The sequence below is a fragment of the Talpa europaea genome (assembly GCF_964194135.1).
Source record: "Talpa europaea genome assembly, chromosome: 9".
NCBI classification, from domain to species: Eukaryota; Metazoa; Chordata; class Mammalia; order Eulipotyphla; family Talpidae; genus Talpa; species Talpa europaea.
This window is the reverse complement of record NC_140076.1, coordinates 20921582-20941051: the sequence shown is the minus strand read 5'-3', so window position 1 is coordinate 20941051 and position 19470 is coordinate 20921582. Positions and strand designations below refer to the sequence as shown.

The 19470-nt window shown below is 36.8% G+C and overlaps 1 protein-coding gene across 1 annotated transcript in view; it reads right to left on the bottom strand.

The window, feature by feature from the left end:
• ZMYM4 (zinc finger MYM-type containing 4) overlaps nucleotides 1–19470 on the bottom strand; it is a gene marked incomplete at both ends in the record, with an annotated part of 118485 nt that overhangs the window by 44440 nt on the left and 54575 nt on the right. The window contains 3 exon segments of the mRNA XM_084243439.1: nucleotides 5502–5672; nucleotides 6026–6087; nucleotides 7712–8233. Coding sequence (XP_084099565.1) covers nucleotides 5502–5672; nucleotides 6026–6087; nucleotides 7712–8233 — 755 coding nt within the window.

The following is a 19470-nucleotide window of genomic DNA, read 5'->3' as shown; positions in this document are numbered from 1 at the left end:
AAGTACATATTTTGAATTAATTTTTTTCTGTACTGTAGTTTGTTTTTAATGTCAACACTCTGTGATTATTTTTTACTTTTGTGATTCCTTCTATCTTTAATAAAGTTCTATTTCTATAATAGAATACTAAGAAAATGGTTTCATTGTTTAAAATGCTGTACCTTTAATGAAGAGATTAACAAACCTTATCTGCAAAGGACCAGGTAGTAAATATTTTTACTGTACTGGTTATACCAGTACAAATGTCTTAACTCTGCCCTGATAGAACAAAAGCACCCACCAATAGTATGAACACTTACATTTGTACATTTACTTACAAAAACAGTGTGCAGAATAACAGAACAGAAAAATTACTGGAGCAGGCTGGATTTGTCCCATTGTTAATTTGCCAATCTTGCTTTAATTCATGTGCAATTTATTTACTTTGCTGTACAATGGCCATTTTTTTCTTCTTTCACTGAACAGCTAGCAAATGTAATATATCAGCTAGTAAATACATCAAATTTTTTTTAACTGTCTCTTTTTGGCAATCTATTCTGTACCATTATCAGTTGTACTAATCTAATCTTCTGATATCATACGTTCCTAATGAAAATAACTGTGGACTATCTAGCGACTAGAAAGTTTGCCGCTATCAACTTCTCCATTTTTGTAATATATATGGCAATGTGTATACACTTAACTCTTCAAAACTTCAGAGTCCACTGATATTTTCATCAAAACTGTATCAAAACTAAATCTTAATTTAGAAATTACTGATATCTTACATTAAAAATTTTTTTCAACGACACAGTATTTTTTAGTTATTATAGGTAATTTTACATTAACTTCATTAATGTGTATTGGATCAAAAATCCAACAAGAGGAAATAACGCTGACATGAGTAACTTGTATTCTACTAGTAATTATTAACAGAAGATTTCCATCATTTTATTTTAAAATTCAATGACTGCTATTGATCTGAAGTAGGTATTTCCTTACCATGCTTAGACACTATCATAAGAAAAGCACAGTGAATGAGAGAAGACGGCTATTGGCACCATACATATCTATCTTATTTGACCTACTGATGAAATATATGTATTAAAAGACTTTATAATAATGCCTCAATCCTGACATTTCTATATATAGTACATTACATTAAGTTTTGAATAAAAAATACTTGTTGAATCTCAGAAAACTCCAAGAAAAACAACATTCGTTGGCATACTTTAATGGTCCCAGTCAGCTCTTTCTCATTGTCTGTGACAGCTAATCCTCAAGCTCAAATGTATATTACTTATAAAATGTAGTAAAATAAGTAGATATCTTGAATACTCTGCTTATACAACCAACACCTTCAAGGAAGAATCATGTTTAGTTAGTATATTCCTCACAATGACTAATTTTAAAAATATTTAATAACAAATCAAAGATTAATAAATTGAAAAATAAAAAATCTAATGACCCAAAGCTTTCAGAAATAGAAAGGCAGAGAAAAACAAAATGGTTTACCAATATATCTACCTTCTCTTTGTTTATCATAATGGAAGATCTGATCCATATTCCAAGAGAGTATTGTTTTTTAAAGATTTTATTTACTTATGCATACAAGAACTGGGGTGTAGGTCAGAGGCGTGGGGAAGGGTGAGAGGATTCACCAGAGACAAAGTGGGGAGCAGAACACGCATATCTACTTAAATACATTGCTGAAGGGAGCAGCAGGCGAGACAGGAGAAGTCTGCAGTACCACGTGGGTTAGATCCCTGGCCGGGGATCAAACTCATACTGCATAGCTTGATAGCTTGATAGCTGGAGATAGCTTGATAGCGCTGAGACATTAACCCCTGCGCCACCAGGGAGGCCCGAGAGTATTGTAGAAATGAAAAACTCAGTTACGTAGGCAAGTTAACTCGACATAGCCAAAAACATTACATAAATGAAACCCCAAAATTTTACTTTCCAAGACCATGTTATTTGTGATGATTACTTAATTTGCTTTCCCATCTGTAAAAAAAATGTGTGAATCAGGCTATTTTTCACCTTTCACACAGCAAAAAGCCCATATCTTGAAATGCTATGTTCTACCAGATGTCTAGCAAACAACAGATGGGCCTTGCATTTGCAACCCTGTATCACTTGTACGCTATGGGCTTTTAACAATGTAAAGGGGGCTAGGCAGTTGTTCTGCTTCTCTCAGCATTGGGAGTTTCTCTTGCACTGTCTGCCTGCTGTGTATCTGGTCCTTTGTCTCAGCATTAAAGGACTGTGAAATCTACCAAAGGCTCCAAATTCTCTTATCTACTGTAAAAACTGACAATGAACTTACCCAGTCCAGGATGGTTACATGATACTACCCTATTCTATCTGTTTAAATGAGAGTATAAATTAGCTCTTCTTCTGTTATTATGCGTAAAAAAGAAAAAAAAGTATGGTTTTAATATAAGTTACTGAATCTACAGCTTTTAGAACCTATAGAAAAGGATAAAAGGAAAAAATTAAGTTTCTGGCTCTTTACAGTTTCTATTTTAAAATATTCTGTAGACACTTTTAAAACAACTTTTACTTACAGAAATATTGGTAGATTAAAATTATTATTGCCCCAGATTGGCTCCTTTCTGGTCAAATGAACTTGAGTAACTTAACCTCTGTGAATCTCAGTTTCTCATCTACAGGTAGAGTTCATTTCATCTAATATGATTCTTTTTTGGAGGATAAAACAACATAACACACATGAAAGCATCCGTAACTGTAAAAATACTGTATAAAATATTATAGTAAAATATTATAGTAACATGCAATGGGATTTGAATGAAGAAATGAAACTGGGAGGCCAAATGATGTTCGGCCAGCAACAGAGGCAGGAGGGTAACAACTAACCAAGCCAGAAAATCATACTAGAAAAAATAATCAAGAGCAAATGGAGAGAAGAAGCTAAATACATATACATATATACAAATACATATCCATTAACACATTTCCCATGTGGGAAAGTAAAGAAATTAAGACCAAAATGAACTGTATAAAAGGGAGAATTGGAAAGTGAGCTGAAAGCAAAACTACAAGCAAAGAGAAAAGCCAAGGAACGTTTTGACAAGGTGCCATGATCTAAAACTATCTTATTAAACCTTGCGAAAATCTTAGTAATTAATGGCCAAAAGTAACAACTGACCACATTGTCAAATATATCAGTATGTAATTATTTGGATTAACTGTACTGGTTTAGAAACTAAGAAGATACATTGGCGCTCCCTTTTCTAGTCCATGGGAAATGGATAAGTTGATAAAGTATTATGCAGTATTGAACAGCAAGGGATATAGCTTTCCAATGGTCATGGGGGTAAAATACCTTAAAGAACATGACAATAAAGAAGGTGTGGTGAAGGGAGAGGTGACGGAGGAAAGGGAAACAAAAAAGCACACATATATAGTTTAAATGAGATCTCCTAAAGGAGTTCTAAAAGAATTATCAATGGTCTGATATTATAGGATTTGTGTAGCTTATTAAGAGAGGGGGAAAAACCTAGCTTTACCCACTCAAATAATAGTTAGGACAGTCTTATTGTTGGGGTCCAGGTAAAAGATGCTCCTGGACCCTAATCCCAAGATCATATACATTTTTGCTTGGTTCTCAAGAGCCAAATCAAACAGGTGGTGAACCTTAGGGGAAGCGCTTCCCCATAATCATGATGAAACTTCATGTTCACCATTTTATAATACATTATTTCAATAGTATATAAAAATGTAGGGGTTTCTGTCTCCTGACAGCTCCATCCTATTTGTATTCTCCTATTTGTGCTTGTATTTGTGACCTCCAGAGGTTCAGAAGCCACCAGAACATCTGATTACCTTCAAAACAGTAATACTAATAATGCTTTATGATGCCCTCTTCCTCCAATGTATTTGAGCTTTGCTAAAACTGCCTTTACATCCCTAGGAAAGTGTCACTGAATCATGTACAGAGATGAAGAGACATCTTTGGAACCCTGGCAGCATTGTGATTTCTTATGAATTTCCCAAATCCACACTGGGTCATAGAAATAGGCAAGATCTGCCCTATCTCTAGTTCAGATATCTAGGATCTCCATTTTACTCTGCTTTCTATTTCCATTCTTTCAATCTACTTTCTATTCAAATATTTTCATATTCTTCTTCTGTACTGTCATCTTCTTTGCTGTTACTGTACTCATATCCATCCAATTCCTATAGTTTTAATGACACTACTCTATACCTTTCATTGGGCACCATGGAATTCTTCAATGAAAATCAACGTGAGTCATACAAATCACCTACATCTGTAAATCACCTGTTCTTCCACCTCTTTAAAACAATGGTTTTCCATTGCAGACAATTTTTCTCCCCACGTTTGGCAGTGTCTGGAAACTGTGTGTGTTGGTCTGAGGAGGATTGCGAGGGGAGGTCGTAGTGGGGTTCTCACGGTTATCTAGCAGAGGCCAAGGATGCTGCTAAAAATCCTATAATACAGAGGCCAGCACTCTACAACAAAACATTATCTGACCCAAAATGTCCATAATACAGAGTTTAAGAAACCCTGCTCAAGAGACAACCAAATGAAAAATCCTCTTCCACTGAAGCTTCACGTTCTCAATCTCCCTATTAGAATAGAAAAATAGGAAAAGGAAAGGATTCTCCAGATCAAATGTAATTTCTGAGAAATAGCTAATCCATGCTTTCTTTACTTGTCAGCCTCTGAATTCACGACATCTGCATAAAATGCAGACCACCCTCAAATAATTGCTGCTATTGTGTATTTATTCTGTGGTTCCCTTCCTACATCACAGAGTGATTACACATCTGATATAACTTTTTTCTTCTGTTACAACCACTACAATGCCATTACTACATAGATAACCTCACTGACTTCAAAATTCACAGTTATAGAATCTCTATGACTTTTACCTCCAGAGCAACCTTGAAAGAGCAGAACTCTCTCCTTACCCTTATTATTCTCAGATCTCAAACTTGGAACCTCCATTAAAGCTTCCTTTACATTCTACTCATAAATCTGGTTCTTCAAACAAATAACCTGTCCAAAGATAACCTGTCCAGTAAGCTCTCCTGAAAAAGTTAAATCCATAAATAGTCTGTACGTCATTCGCAGTAACTGTGCCAAAGATTTATTATTTTATTATAACATAATCACACCATAAATGCATAAAGTACCATTAAACTTTCAGTCCTGTCTGTGATATCAATCTTAAATCCTTGCAAATTCATACTCTCCCTAAGTCCTGCATGGAAGTGCATTGTGAAAATCACAACAGTGGTATTAAGAAACAAAGTGGATGAAAATCTTACGACTGAGGAAGATTCATATAACTCCTGTTGATTCCTTAGCATTATGCTCACAAGATAATTCAAATAGTCTCAATCGTCATTATTAAGAGTCTCCCCTCACCGTGTCAACAAAACTACTTCACTTCTTAAACAAGAACTTACTCTCAGTGACTAACTCAGGTGTGAAATGAAAAGAAGGGGGGGAAAAAAGGTGAAATGTTTACTTGAGCATTGTCAGGTTCATCTTTAATTTTGTCTAGTAGTCCCTGCTGTGGTGCCATTGCTTTGTCATACTCATCATCCAAAGGTTCTTCTTTAATTCTAATATTTGATGCAAAGGAATTTCCCAGTTCCGAACCAATGGATTCTTTATTGGCAAATGGATAGCTGGAATCCTAAAACACAATATAAAGGATTAATAAATATTCAAATTTAAAAATTATTCCTCTTCAGGTTTAACACCCAAAGAAAAGCTCATTGGAAATGAAGAACTCTATGGACAGTCATTAGAGTACCTATACCTAAAAGTAAATGTGATATATGTCTAAATATCAAACACAAAGACTCTAAGAGCTGAAGCTTCTTAAAATATCTCCAAAGATGTCCTTACTCAAATAATAAAGCAAATTGAAAAAAAGAAAAATCAGCACTCTACCTAACACATATAGGTACATTTTAGAAAGTGACATAAAGAAAACTTTGACACTTGCCACAGTTACAGTAATCTACATACACACTGAAAACTTACCCTAAAGTTTGTTTCTGGGGTTTGTGGTAAATGGGTATGTAATGTTTCTTCAACTTGATTAGCTATTGAAAGAAAAAAAAAACAAAACAAACACATGTATATGAATAACAAATCTTATAAAGAATGACCTAAAATGCTATTATTTGGTAATCACCTCTCTTTTCCAACAATGATGCTTATTAGAGTGAACTGGGTTCCCCCCAACAAAAAGCACCCAAAAGTTAGTTTCACTCAAAGTAAACGATCTGGCCCCACCTAACATTTAGCCTCACCTCACACTTTTTCCTAGTTCAAACCTAAATAAAGTGGTAAAACTTTATTTACTATGCTCTGAAAACAACTTGTATTTGTTCTTTCCCATTTTTGCTTGTAACATGCCAGTTCCCTTCCACCTATCTTAAAGTTGAATTTCTAAACTCAGCTCAATTAAAAATTTACCTTTCCTCTATAAAAACTTCCTTTGTCCAATGAAAATCATCTTTCTAAGAAACCCTAAAACATACTGTTTGCTATTTGAAAGAAATCTTGTACTGCCTTAGAACAAACTTAGACTATTTTAATTAAAAATTAAATCTTACGCTATTCAACTGGTCACTGACACTTCATTACTTAACTTGTCTCTTCTCTTACTAGACATTATGTTCCTTGAGGATAAGTACCCTCATAATAATCAATATTCCCTATGGGGATATTAAAAATTTTAGTATACCCAGTACAGCCTTGTACATGATACTTAAATTGCTACTTTTAACAATGCTGATTTGTTCTTTGTATACCATATTTTTCCTAGCGTTGCCAGAAGAACATAAGGCTCTATATATCTTGCTTTCCTTCACACCTACTGAACATTTATCAAAACATTACTATTTTCGCTGTGCCCGGGTTGGGCCCAAGAAAACAAAGATGAATAAGATACAATCTGGCTCTCCTACACTGGTAGTTAAAGCAAAACAAATACAAAACCATAATACTATGTTGGTAAGTACTATAAATAATGAAGCATGAACACACTGTTATGGAAATATAAAGAAACAATTCATTCTTGATGTAGAAAGGTTAGGGATGACTACAGAGTAGAAGTTTATGAGTTAGGCTCTGCTGTGTTAAGAAGTACTTTTACAGGAACATATACAAAGAAAATGACATGCAGGCAATGAAACAGCAAGAAGAAAGGAAGGTACAGAAGTAAGAAAATATGAGATATATTCAAGAATGGAACTGGAGTTAAAGTAGAGAATATCCTGGGCAAAGAAGCTGAAGAGGAGCCTCAAGAATTTCTAAAACATAAAATAAATATTATCAAAAAGAAAAACTCTCCCTAATTTGGACTAATTGTGGGACAGCAGTTTGAATTAGTGCTTACAGCACAAAGAAGTTAAATCCAACTTCAAGTTCCAAAGTTCAACCAAAGAAAATGATCTGAGTATCTTGCCTCCTCATCAAAATATAGCAACCAGGGGAGGGAGAAATGAGGTTTAGATCTATTTTTCAACCATTTCTATCATTACCAAAAGTTACTGGGAGAAATTCAGTCACTCTGCAAAGAACAAGGATAAAAGAAAAATGACAAACTTACAATAAATTTAACTGTTCATACTTGGCTTAGCATCAGAAGTAATAAAAGTTATATTACTGTTGATACTTTGTTATTTATTATGTTTATGGCTCTATTCCAACAATTATTACCTGCTTTATCAAAAAAACTGCTTTTCAACCTTGAATCCAACTCTTTATGGGGTTTATCCAACCGTTTTTCACATTCATAAGTTATGTCTCTATTTTTCTCCTTTCCAGAAAATGTCTCTTTGCTGTTTTCTCTTACTAGGCTAAAATCTTTCCGTATTGATTTAAAGACAGACACCTGATCAAACTGTTTGGGAAAGTCTTTTTTTAACTTATTTTGAATCTGTATTTCATTTTCATTGTCTGATTCATGGTGTGTGACTCTTCTCTCTACTTCCAAGCTATCATCAGTATGAATTGAAGAAACAAGATTGTCCTTTGAACTAAAATCCTGTTCATCCTCATTGTCACTATCAACGACTGGAATTCCTGCAAGATCCCCAGAGTTCAAAAAATAATCATCTTCATCCAGCAATGAATTTTCAGATCCTGTTTGATTCGGCATTCCATAAGACATGCTGTCAAGGGTAGGAGTTAAGTTGTGGTCTATATCTTCAGACATTTCTGTATCCATGATACCACCACCTTAAAAAGTAAAATACTGTTTAGACAAACGATAGTGCTAAAAATGAGCACATTTATAAGGTCTGTCTGGTATTTAACCAAATATATATATTTTTTTCAAACAAAATAATGTTACAGCAGTATTCAATTAACACTCATTAAAGGTGTGACAGATATGACTATCCCTATCAAACAAATAAGAAAACAGGGACCTAAAACTTAAGAAAATATTTGAGATTAGAAGGAAATGTGATCTAGAAAAAAAAAAGTGTAGCACTTTCAGTATCAGACAAATCTGTGTTGGAATAATAGCAAGATCACTGAAAATCTATGTGTTCCTGGGAAGTAAATTCTCAGGTGTTTGGGTTTTTTTCTTATGTATAAAACAACTTAATACTCACCTTGGATATTAATTTGTGGTGAGGATTAGTGATAGCTTTTTTTTTAAGGGCATGCTAACACAGTGAGTGATAGAAGGGAATGCGAAAGTGGCAATTACAATTATTTTAGAGATTATTATGAGTAGTTGAGATTAAACCCAGCTCTCTGGTCGCAAGAGTCCCAATTTTTCCACACTAACACTATTAAACACTTACAGAAGTCAATATTTATTTACTATGGTAAAAACTAAAATATAAACAAAAAAGTTATCCAAGTTAGAATAAATTTTAAAACTATTTAATTGTTCAAAATCATAAAACTATTTAACTATATAACTATTTAACTATATGCTCAAGTCTTTCCCATTCCAAAAATACAAAATAACCCAAACTCCCAACCCTGCACTTCTTTCTATTGTCCCAATTTACATTTCCCACACAAACTCCTAGGGAAAAAGTCTAAACTAGTTTGTTTCTACTTCACCTCCCAATTATTAATCCTTTGAACTAATGCAATTTGGTTCCCAACTTCCCACTGGAACTACTCTCATTAAGATCATCAATTATCTCCTAATGGTCAAATCCACATGCTATTTCCAATCCTTAAGTGTTATATCCCTCCTGGATTAAAAAAAAACTCTTTCTGATCCTATGATACTGTATTCTTCCTACCTTCCCAATTGGTCTAGTAATTTATTTCATACTCCCTTTTCTCTGTCCATGTGCTGAATACCAGCTTCCCTCCAGTTCTCTTTTCATTTTACACACTCAAACTATTTTATTCACCACCACAGGCTAGACTTTGGCTAGACTTTTTCTTAGGCACTCAAACTTAGACCTTTCTTCCAAGATTCAGATGTCTATATCAAAAACCCCCCCCACCACCAGGTATCTCTGACCTAATACCTTTAAAACCAAACTCATCATTTTCCCATTCCAAACATTTTTCTTATATTTTCTTCATTTGATTAACAGCATCACGAAAACAGCAGTTAGCTCAAGACAGAAACAAGCATCACTCCAATTCTCCTTCCCCTGAACAAATTCTGTTGACTGTACTACTTAGTATCTCTCAAATCCACTATCTACACTGGACACCACTCCAAGGATTCACATCTCTTTCTGTTGACAATGTAGTTAACTCAATCTACATGGATATCTAGGAAGAAATCATATTCTTATAAACCCTACCCCCAAACCACATTTAATTGGTCCATGAGCAAACTGGAACTGATAAAAGCATAAAGTGAAACAAAGACTAAAACTATTAGTGACACCTACAGCAGCCTTGTTTTTATATATTCCTGAAGTCTTAGATGAGCTTTTTGTGTAGTTGGTTCTTTAAATAATTCACTAGGTTTCAGGGTGCAGGATAAATTCTCCTTTTTGTGTAAATTGACTTGAATTGGGTTATAAGTCCTAAATGAAGCAGGGTCCAAGTGAAAACTTTTCTCAAGTCTTTTTATAACATAAATCATTTCATATTATTCATATCTTTCTGTGAAGTCCTTCAGTAGCTCCCCCAATGACTGAAGTACTCACTCATGCACTTAGCACATATCTATTAGGAAAATACGCCAGTAATTTTTTTAAAAGTAGCTATAATTCCCCTTTCTCACAGATCTGGAAAAACTGACAGTAATAAAGCAAGAAAATTACAATTTTGTACTCTAAATAATAATCAATTCAAACACCAAATACTAAAATCTTAGGTCTACAACTTACTTTCACATAGTACATACCACAGAGAAAGAAGCAGGGAGGGAACAGAGAGCACACACAGTATGACAAGTATTCACTATACTTACTATTCTTTCATATTTTCTATGCAAATAGAAAAAATATGTCATGACTTTTCCAACAACCCAATACTTGAAAGTTCCCAAGATAAGAGGTTAGGGAGAAAATATAAATAAAGCTGTAGGAAGTTAAAACACACTCACAGGATAATAAATCTATCAGACTGTATGTAACTAAAGATCAGGGTTAGAGCCTTCTCTGCACAACAGCTTATCTTTGGTACTCAAGCACTTAACTCAGTAATTATTTCATAAATAAAAGAATTTGCATTTCATATGGTCAGTAGTTTATTCTAGATTCTATATTATACGAGAAGTTAATACTAAGAAATAATATTGCAAGCAACTTTCAATTCTCTACATTTAAATTCAGAATATAGTACTGGAAGAAAAGACTAGCCACCTGGAAAACTGCATCCCTAACTCATATCAAAATAAAATCCAGACGTATTTAAGGTTTAGAAGTAAAAATTAAACACTAACATTAGAAACAATGAAAGAATATTTTTAAATCTATGTGTGTGTACTTTAGTCACTGCAGGAGCTACTGAAGGACTTCACAGGAAGATATGAATAATATGGAATGACTTATGATCTAAAAAGACTTGAGAAAAATTTTCACTTGGAGCCTGTTTCATTTAGGACTTACTGGTTATTTCCCTAACTTGGCTATTATACTAGTACTTGGATTTTAATCTCAAGGTTTTATGCAGCCTATAGATTGATGATGTGATAACTAGCAATACTGCAAATTCAAACTACATGCTCTGTTGGAAACTGTCATCTCTGGAAAAGCTTTAAGTCTTGAGGACTTTCTCAAATAGATATAATTTTTAAAAAGCTGTGTTCTTAACCCTTCTGGGTTCTTAGCTGAAACAACCCAGTAAATAAAGGGCAGATTAATGGGAGAAAAAAATAATTTCTACATATAGAACTGTCATAAGGAGGTTCAAAGAAATGACCGACATAGGCTGCTTTTATGTCTTTTAGCTAGATAAGCAATAAATCTGGGAGAAATGACAGGGCAAAGAAGTTTTTAGGTTAGTGAGCTAAACAAGAGATTATTTACACAAGCTAAATAATTCCTGCATTCCTTATCTGTGATAATAAAAGATGTTTCCTTCCCTCTTGGGATAAGGGAAGTATCTATTGTGACAAAGAAGATTTATTTCAGAAAAAATTCTGGCTTTGGCTTTTTTCCAAACAGTTTTTATTCAAAACAATAAATTTGCCACTTTGACATTTTGGGGCGCAGCCTGCCCTGAGCCCCAAAAAAACAAGAGATGTACTTCAAAACTGAAAGATACAAAATGGTATGTTTTCATAAAATACATAGAAGGAAATATAGGTGAACCACTACATGATATGCACCTCAAAGACATCTTTACAGATACATCACCCAAAGCAGTGATAGTGAAGGCAAAGATAAACAGCTGGGACTACATCAAATTAAAGAGCTTCTGCACAGCAAAAGAGACAATAACAAAAACAAAGAGAAACCCCACTGACCGGGAGAACATTTTTGCACCCAACACTAATGATAAAGGACTGATCACAAAAATCTGCAAAGAGCTGATGAGACTCAACAACAACAAAGAAAATAACCCAGTCAAAAAATGGGCAGAAGAGCTAAAAAGAAACTTCTCTGAAGAGGAAATGCAAATGGCCAACAGGCATATGAAAAAATGTTCAACATCACTTGTAATCAGGGAAATGCAAATCAAAATCACAATGAGATACCATCTCACACCAGTGAGAATGGCACATATTAAAAAAACTAAAAAAAGGAACTCTCCTGCACTGTTGGTGGGAGTGCAAACTGGTCCAACCACTATGGAGAGCTGTGTGGAGATTTCTTGATCTACTAAACATAGAGCTTCCATATGATCCAGCAATTCCACTGCTAGGTATTTACAGAAAGGACACAGAAACATCAATTCCAAAGAGCACCTGCACCCCTATGTTTATAGCAGCACTGTTTACAATAGCTAAGCTTTGGAAACAACCCAAATGCCCCAAAATAGATGACTGGATCAAGAAGATGTGGTACATTACATATACACCATGGAATATTACTCAGCATTCAAAAAAGATAAACACTTGCAATTTGCAGCAACATTTATGGAGCTGGAAGGGATCATGCTCAGTGAAATAAGCCAGAAAGAAAAAGAAAAATACTGGATGGTCTCACTCATAGCAGGAATCTAGAAAACTTAAATAAGGGACCAGGAAAAAGAATAACTATAAGAAAGAAAATACCACAATCAACAAACAGCGATGAACCAGAGATACTCTATGGGGGGTAGGGAGGCAGGGAAAGGAGGACTTGGGATCAAAATAAGGGGTTATAATTGTAAGGGGAATATAAAAATAAAATAAAAAATAAATAAATTTTTTAAAATGGTATGTTTTGAAAAGTTAGTGCTTCTGTCTTCCAGCCTCCTAGAAGGATTAAGAAAACAGCTTTTTTAAAAATAATATTTGAGAAAGTGCGCAAGACCTAAAACTTTTCCAGAGAAGGCAATTTCTAACAAAGCATCTAATTTGAATTTGCGATTTTGCTAGTTATCACACAATCAATCTGTAGCAAATCTTGAGATTAAAATCTAAGTAATAGTTTAATAGCCAAGTTAGGGAAATAACCTAAACACTCTACAACAAATGGATTAAGATGTGTTACAGGAGCTCCCTGGTATCACAAGGGGTTAAGTCGCAGCACTATGAAGCTATCTGCAGCCAATGCAGCACGATCCCCTGATACCCGGCCAGGGAGCTGACGCACATGGTACAGCAGACCTCTTCTGTCTCGCCTGCTGCTCCCCTCAGCAGTGTATTTCAGTAGATCTGTCTGTTCTGCTCCCCACTCTGTCTCTGGTGAATCCTCTCATGCCCGACACACCTCTGGCCTGTACCCCAGCTCCTGCATGCATAAAAAAATAAATCTTAAAAAAAAAAAAAGATGTGGTACATATACACAATGGATTACTTCTCAACTATTCAAAAATAAAGGTAAAATCCTGCCATTTGCAGACAACATGGATGGAACAGGAGGGGATTACTTTAAGCAAAATAATTCAGAAGGAGAAAGACAAGTGCCAAAAGATTTCACTCTTACGGAATAGGAAAAAAAAAAACAAGCAAAGGAACAATCCTAAATAAATCCTTGTAAGTTAATAGAACTGAGACTTCAGGGTTAGTGGGGGAGACTGTGAGCAAAGGGTATGAGGAGAAGGGCTCAATGGACTATGGTGGAAGATTATTTGGTGCTTTGATGGTGTGACACATTTGTAGAGGCATGAACCTATATTCCTACAACATATACAGTATTGTAAGTCAACATTACCTCAATAAATGCAATTTAAAATGAAAAAAATAGAAAAACTAAGTATTAGCTACACAATACATACATATAAATACATACACATATATACATACATGTAAATTAACTGGATCAGAATTCTACACATCCTAATGCCCACATAATCAAACAAAAGCAACAGTCCCTGTTTCTCCAAACCTAGATCTACAGAATAAGCACAACACTACATAATTTTGGGGGATCACAGTAGCTAGTGAAACACTTGAAAGCAAAAATTTCTCACAGAAGATTCCTGGTTTTTTAATACTATGAGCATATAAGCATGCCTGACATATTTGAGGAAAAACAAGATCTACGTGAATTGAGTGAGTGGAAGCGTATTAAAAAGTGTGTTACATAATCCAGTATTTATTTGCTCCTCCTCCCCACTTCTAGCACAGAGATCCTAAAACCCTTTGAATTTCTTAAGTGCTAAGAATGATAAAAGTGCCTTTTGTTGTGGGAATAGTTGGCTTTGGAAAGCACCTAAGAATGGGGGCTGGATGCCAGGCGCTGGATGCCAACCATATAAGAGAGTTGCAATTTTCAGACTCATATACTCCTGATCTCCAGGAAAGAGAGAGGGACTGGAAGATGAACCAACTGTCACTGATCAATGATTTAATCAGCCATGCCTATGTAAAGAAGCCTCTATAAAAACCAAAAAAGACAGAGTTTAGAGAGATGTAGTCTGGTGAAAAGGTAGTGGTGCTGGGGATAGTGATGTATCTACAAGGAGCATGGAAGTTCTGTGCCTTTTCCCCATACCTTCCGCGATGCCTTTCTTCCATTTGACTGTTTCTGGGTTATTTTTTTTTATAATAAACCAGCGATCTAATTAAGCAAAATTTTTCCAGTTTTGTGAGTCACTCTAGCAAATTAATCAAATCCAAGGAAGGAGATGGTAGAACCTCTAACTAGTACTTCAGAAGCACAGCCCTGAGCCCTCAATTGACTTCTGGGACTTTTGCGGGACTTCCCCAAATCTGTGGAATCTGATACTATTGCTAGGTAGAGAGTTTCAGAATTGAGGTGAATTCCAGGACACCAAGATGCTGCTGTCAGAGAACTGCTTTGTTCATGTGGGGAAGCACTCCCCTACTCCCATTGAAAATTGGTCCTAGAAGCAACCTTTAATGAGAAAAGAGAAAATCAGTGTATAGTTCCACTAGGAATTTACAGACCATGGGCAGAATGGCGTGTATGGGGGTTTGGGGGGGAGGGTTTATAATATATTAAGTGTGCAAAGAAGTGACTAAGATCCTGAAGAATTAATATGATTTATGTTTTATAAGGATGACCCTAGTTTCAGTATAACTTAGCTTAAGGATGTTAAATGTTACAGCAAGGTGAAGAATGGAAGTAGGAAGCCCAATCAGGAGGTTTACTGCAACAATCCAAGGAAAAACTAGTGGCTAAGAACAGGTTAGCAATAGTGAACATAAGGAAAAGTGATCAAATTTGGGTATATTTTTATATATAAGAAGTTGGATATGAAAGAAGTCAAGGATAACACAACAAGGTGCCAATACTTCAGATGGGAACGGTAATGAAGCAACAGAAAGGAGTAGCATGAACAGTCTGCTTTTGGACCTCTTTATTTTGAGAAACGTATTAAATCTTTAAATAGATACAGCAAGAAGAAAACTGGATATATTAAAGAGAAATTAAAGAAGACACTTTTGACAAGAAATGATATTATAAATTTGGGACTCAACAACAAAAAGATGGTATTAAAAATTCACGGGTCTAAAAAAAAAAAAAAATTCACGGGTCTAGATAAGATAACCTAGTGAATTTGTTTACTACAGATAGAAGTCAATTGAGTCTTGAGATACTTCATTTAAAAATACAGTAGAGATGGCAGAGAGGAGACGCTGCGAGTAAGATCTCCCATTAAAAAAAGTTAATAGGGAGGAAAAGCGGCAGGTCCCAGTGAGAACTGGGACACGGAAGATAAACGGGTGACTCCAGCAAACTACCCAAAGAAGAAAGTTGCCATAAAAGAGGACTAGAAGGGAGGAAAGCGCAAAACCCTGCTCCCCTCCTCCACCCAGAGTCGGCACTCTCCGACCGGCAGAGAGGAGGAAAAAAACACACGAAAACGACCAACAAGAACAAACTACGCAGCAAGCGGGACTGTGAGTGGAAAGGAACTATTGCAGCCACCACACCCCGTGAATGGGAGCTGCGGAGAACCCTGCAGGATTCGCCCTGGAGGTGAGCTCCGGGCGCCATTAAACAGAGACCCCGCCCCCCAGGAGGAGGCCAGGACCAGCACACAGCCCCGGGCCGCCTGGTAAGCTTGCACGGAAAAGCGGTGCGCTGGAAAAGCAAATGCGGATCGGGATCGCGCGGAAAAGCAGCGTGCTGGAAAAGCAAACGCGAATCGGGATCGGGATCACGCGGAAAAGCAGCGCAGTTGAAAAGCAAACGCGGATCGGGATCGCGGCTGCCCAGGTCCCCGCGCCTGCGACCTAGGCTTGCAGGGAGACGTGCACGAAGACCCTCACTAAGGTGAAAGTCCCTCACTGAGTATACAGGAACCAGGCACCCAGGCACAGGAGCGGGTGCAAAAGACGCCATTCTGTGGACACTGAACTGGGCTACAGCCCGCGTCCTGGACCTGAGGGCTTTGGAACTGAGATCCAGAGCACAAAATGTGGGGCGTGGGTTCTCCACGATGGTGGGGCACAAGGCAGACACAGCACCCCAAAACCGTTGAGGTTTACCCTACCATTCCCGCTCTGTTTCCTGTCCCACGGGGTGAAAAAAAAAAAAAAAAACAGCTCCCCAAGGGCTCTAGGGGAGATCTCTGGCGCCACCTAGCGACTTGAAACGAGCAGAGGCTCCTGGAGGAGCCAGTGGCCAGCTGGGAAGTTAGCCCATGCCGGGCCCCTGCCGACCAGTAGTCTGAGCCCACAGGGGGAGCAAGTACCCAAAGCCGGGGCACCCCAGGCGCTCAGAAGAGTGTGCCTGAGACTGGACACGCAGGGAGTGTGTCCCGCATCGCCATTTTAGAACAGGGACATTTCTTCAGTAAAGACTGCCTGCAGAAGGCTCCCTCAGGAGCCAGAGGTGAGCCGGGGAAGTTCACCCACACCAGAACACCTCTGGCCTGCAGTCCAAGCCCAGAGGGGGAGAGGGAACCCACCGCCGGGGCAGACCAGGAGCACAGGGGAGTGTGTCCCCACATCGGCATTTTAGAACAGGGACCTTTCTTCAGTAAAGACTGCTTGAAACTGACAGATGGCTCCCGGAGGAGCCAGAGGGGAGCAAAGAAGCTCACCCAAGATGCCGGCTAGTCCCAGCAACACAGTGTCCCAACGCATACGGCAAATTAGAAAACAGACAGTAGGGAGTAGAAGAACCACCCGCAACATAGCAACTCCTCAGGGAAGAAGCACACCACAAAAAGAAAACCAGCCCCCAGATTGTAACGACAGTAACTTGGAAGAACTTCTGAGCCTTCCAGAAAGAGAATTTAAAATTGCCATGATTAAAAAAATGACAGAACTCATAAAGGAAAACAATGATAAGGGAAAAATAATCAACGATCAGAAGAATGAAATTGAGTCCCTAAAGAGGGAAGTAAAAGAAATGCAGGAGATCGAAGAATTAATGGAAGAACTAAAGAATTCTGGGAAAAGCAATGAATGCAGAATAGATGAAATGGAAGAACGAATAAGTTCTCTTGAAGACACAGAAATAAAAAGAACCAAAACAGAAAAGGAAAGAGAAGTACGAAGGAAAAAGAACGAAGAAAGACTTCGGGAACTATCGGACACCATGAGGAAAGGAAATATAAGAGTTATAGGAATACCAGAAGGAGAGGAGAGAGATGTAGGAACAGAGAAAATATTCCAGGAGATAATTGAAGAGAACTTCCCAAATGTGAAGAAAGAGCTGAAAATTGATATACAAGAAGCAAGAAGAACACCAAACTTCCATGACGAAAGGAAAAATACAGCAAGACACATAATAGTGAAGCTCCCAAGAATCCAGGACAAGGCAAAAATAATGAAGCTGACAAGAGGGAAGAAAGAAATAACATTCAAAGGAAAACCAATCAGGCTGACATCAGACTTCTCTGAAGAAACACTACGGGCAAGGAGAGAGTGGAAGGACATAGTCAACTGACTCCAAGAAAACAGATGTCAACCAAGAATACTCTATCCCGCAAAGCACTCCTTCCTCTATGAAGAAAGAATAAGGACCTTCCCAGACAAACAGAAACTATGGAACTTCATTACCAATAAACTCCCACTCCAAAAAATACTACAAGGAATCCTAAAGCCAGAACCTCAGAGGGACGAATAACAACGAAAGAAGGCAAGGAAAAAAAAAAAGGTATTAAAAGAATAAATAAAATCAAAGGAAAGGCAAACACAATGGCAAATACAGATGCTAACATATCAATATTAACCCTAAATGTAAATGGACTAAACTCTTCAATAAAAAGACACAGAGTTGCAGCCTGGATTAAGAAACAAAACCCAACCTTTTGCTGTCTCCAGGAAACACATTTAGCTACAAAAGATAAAAATAGACTCAAAGTTAAAGGATGGAAAACAATCCTATAAGCAAATGGACCAAAAAAGAAAGCAGGAACAGCTATACTTATATCAGATAAAACAGACTTCAAACTCAAAAAAATAAAAAGGGATCCCAACGGTCATTACATTATGATCAAAGGGACAATACTTCACGAAGAAATAACACTAATTAACATATACTCACCAAACGAAGGAGCACCAAAATATATCAGACAACTGTTGTCATCTCTGAAAACAGACATCAGAGAAAACACATATGTAGTGGGAAACTTCAACACACCACTATCAACAATGGATAGATCAACAAGACAAAAAATAAGAAACTAAAGCTCTAAATAAGGACCTAGAGCATTTGGGCTTAACAGACATCTATAGAACAATAAACCCCCAAAAAACGGAGTACACATTTTTCTCAAGCGCACACGGATCATTCTCCAGGATCGATCACATACTGGGGCACAAGACAAACATCAACAGATACACCAAGATTGAAATCATACCAACCATCTTTTCTGACCATGAAGGCATCAAGCTAGAAATAAACCATAAAAAGAAGGCAAGGAACTTTCCTACCTCATGGAGACTAAAAACCACACTACTGGAAGACCACTGGACTAATGAGGAGATCAAAGAGGAAATTAAAAAATTCTTTGAATTGAATGACAAGGAGGACACCAATATCCTAAATGTATGGGACGCAGCAAAAGCAGTAATAAGAGGAAAATATATAGCAATAGAAGCTCACATCAAGAAACAAGAAAGAACTCAAAGAAACAACCTAATCTCGAAGCTCAAAGATCTAGAAAAAGAACAACAAAAAACCCCAAAACCAGTAGAAGAAAAGAAATAATAAAAACCAAAGCAGAAATAAATGAAATTGAAACTAAAAAAACAATCCAAAAGATTAATGAAACGAAGAGCTGGTTCTTCGAAAAAAATCAATAACATAGACAAACCCCTAGCCAGGCTCACAAAGGAAAAAAGGGAGAAAGCACAAATAAACAGGATCAGAAATGAAAGGAGAAATCACAACGGACACAGCAGAAATCAAAAGAATAATCAGTAACTACTATGAAGAGTTGTATGGAAACAAGTTCAACAATCTAGAGGAGATGGACAAATTCCTACAACTCTACAATCACCCAAAGCTAGATAAAGAAGAAAT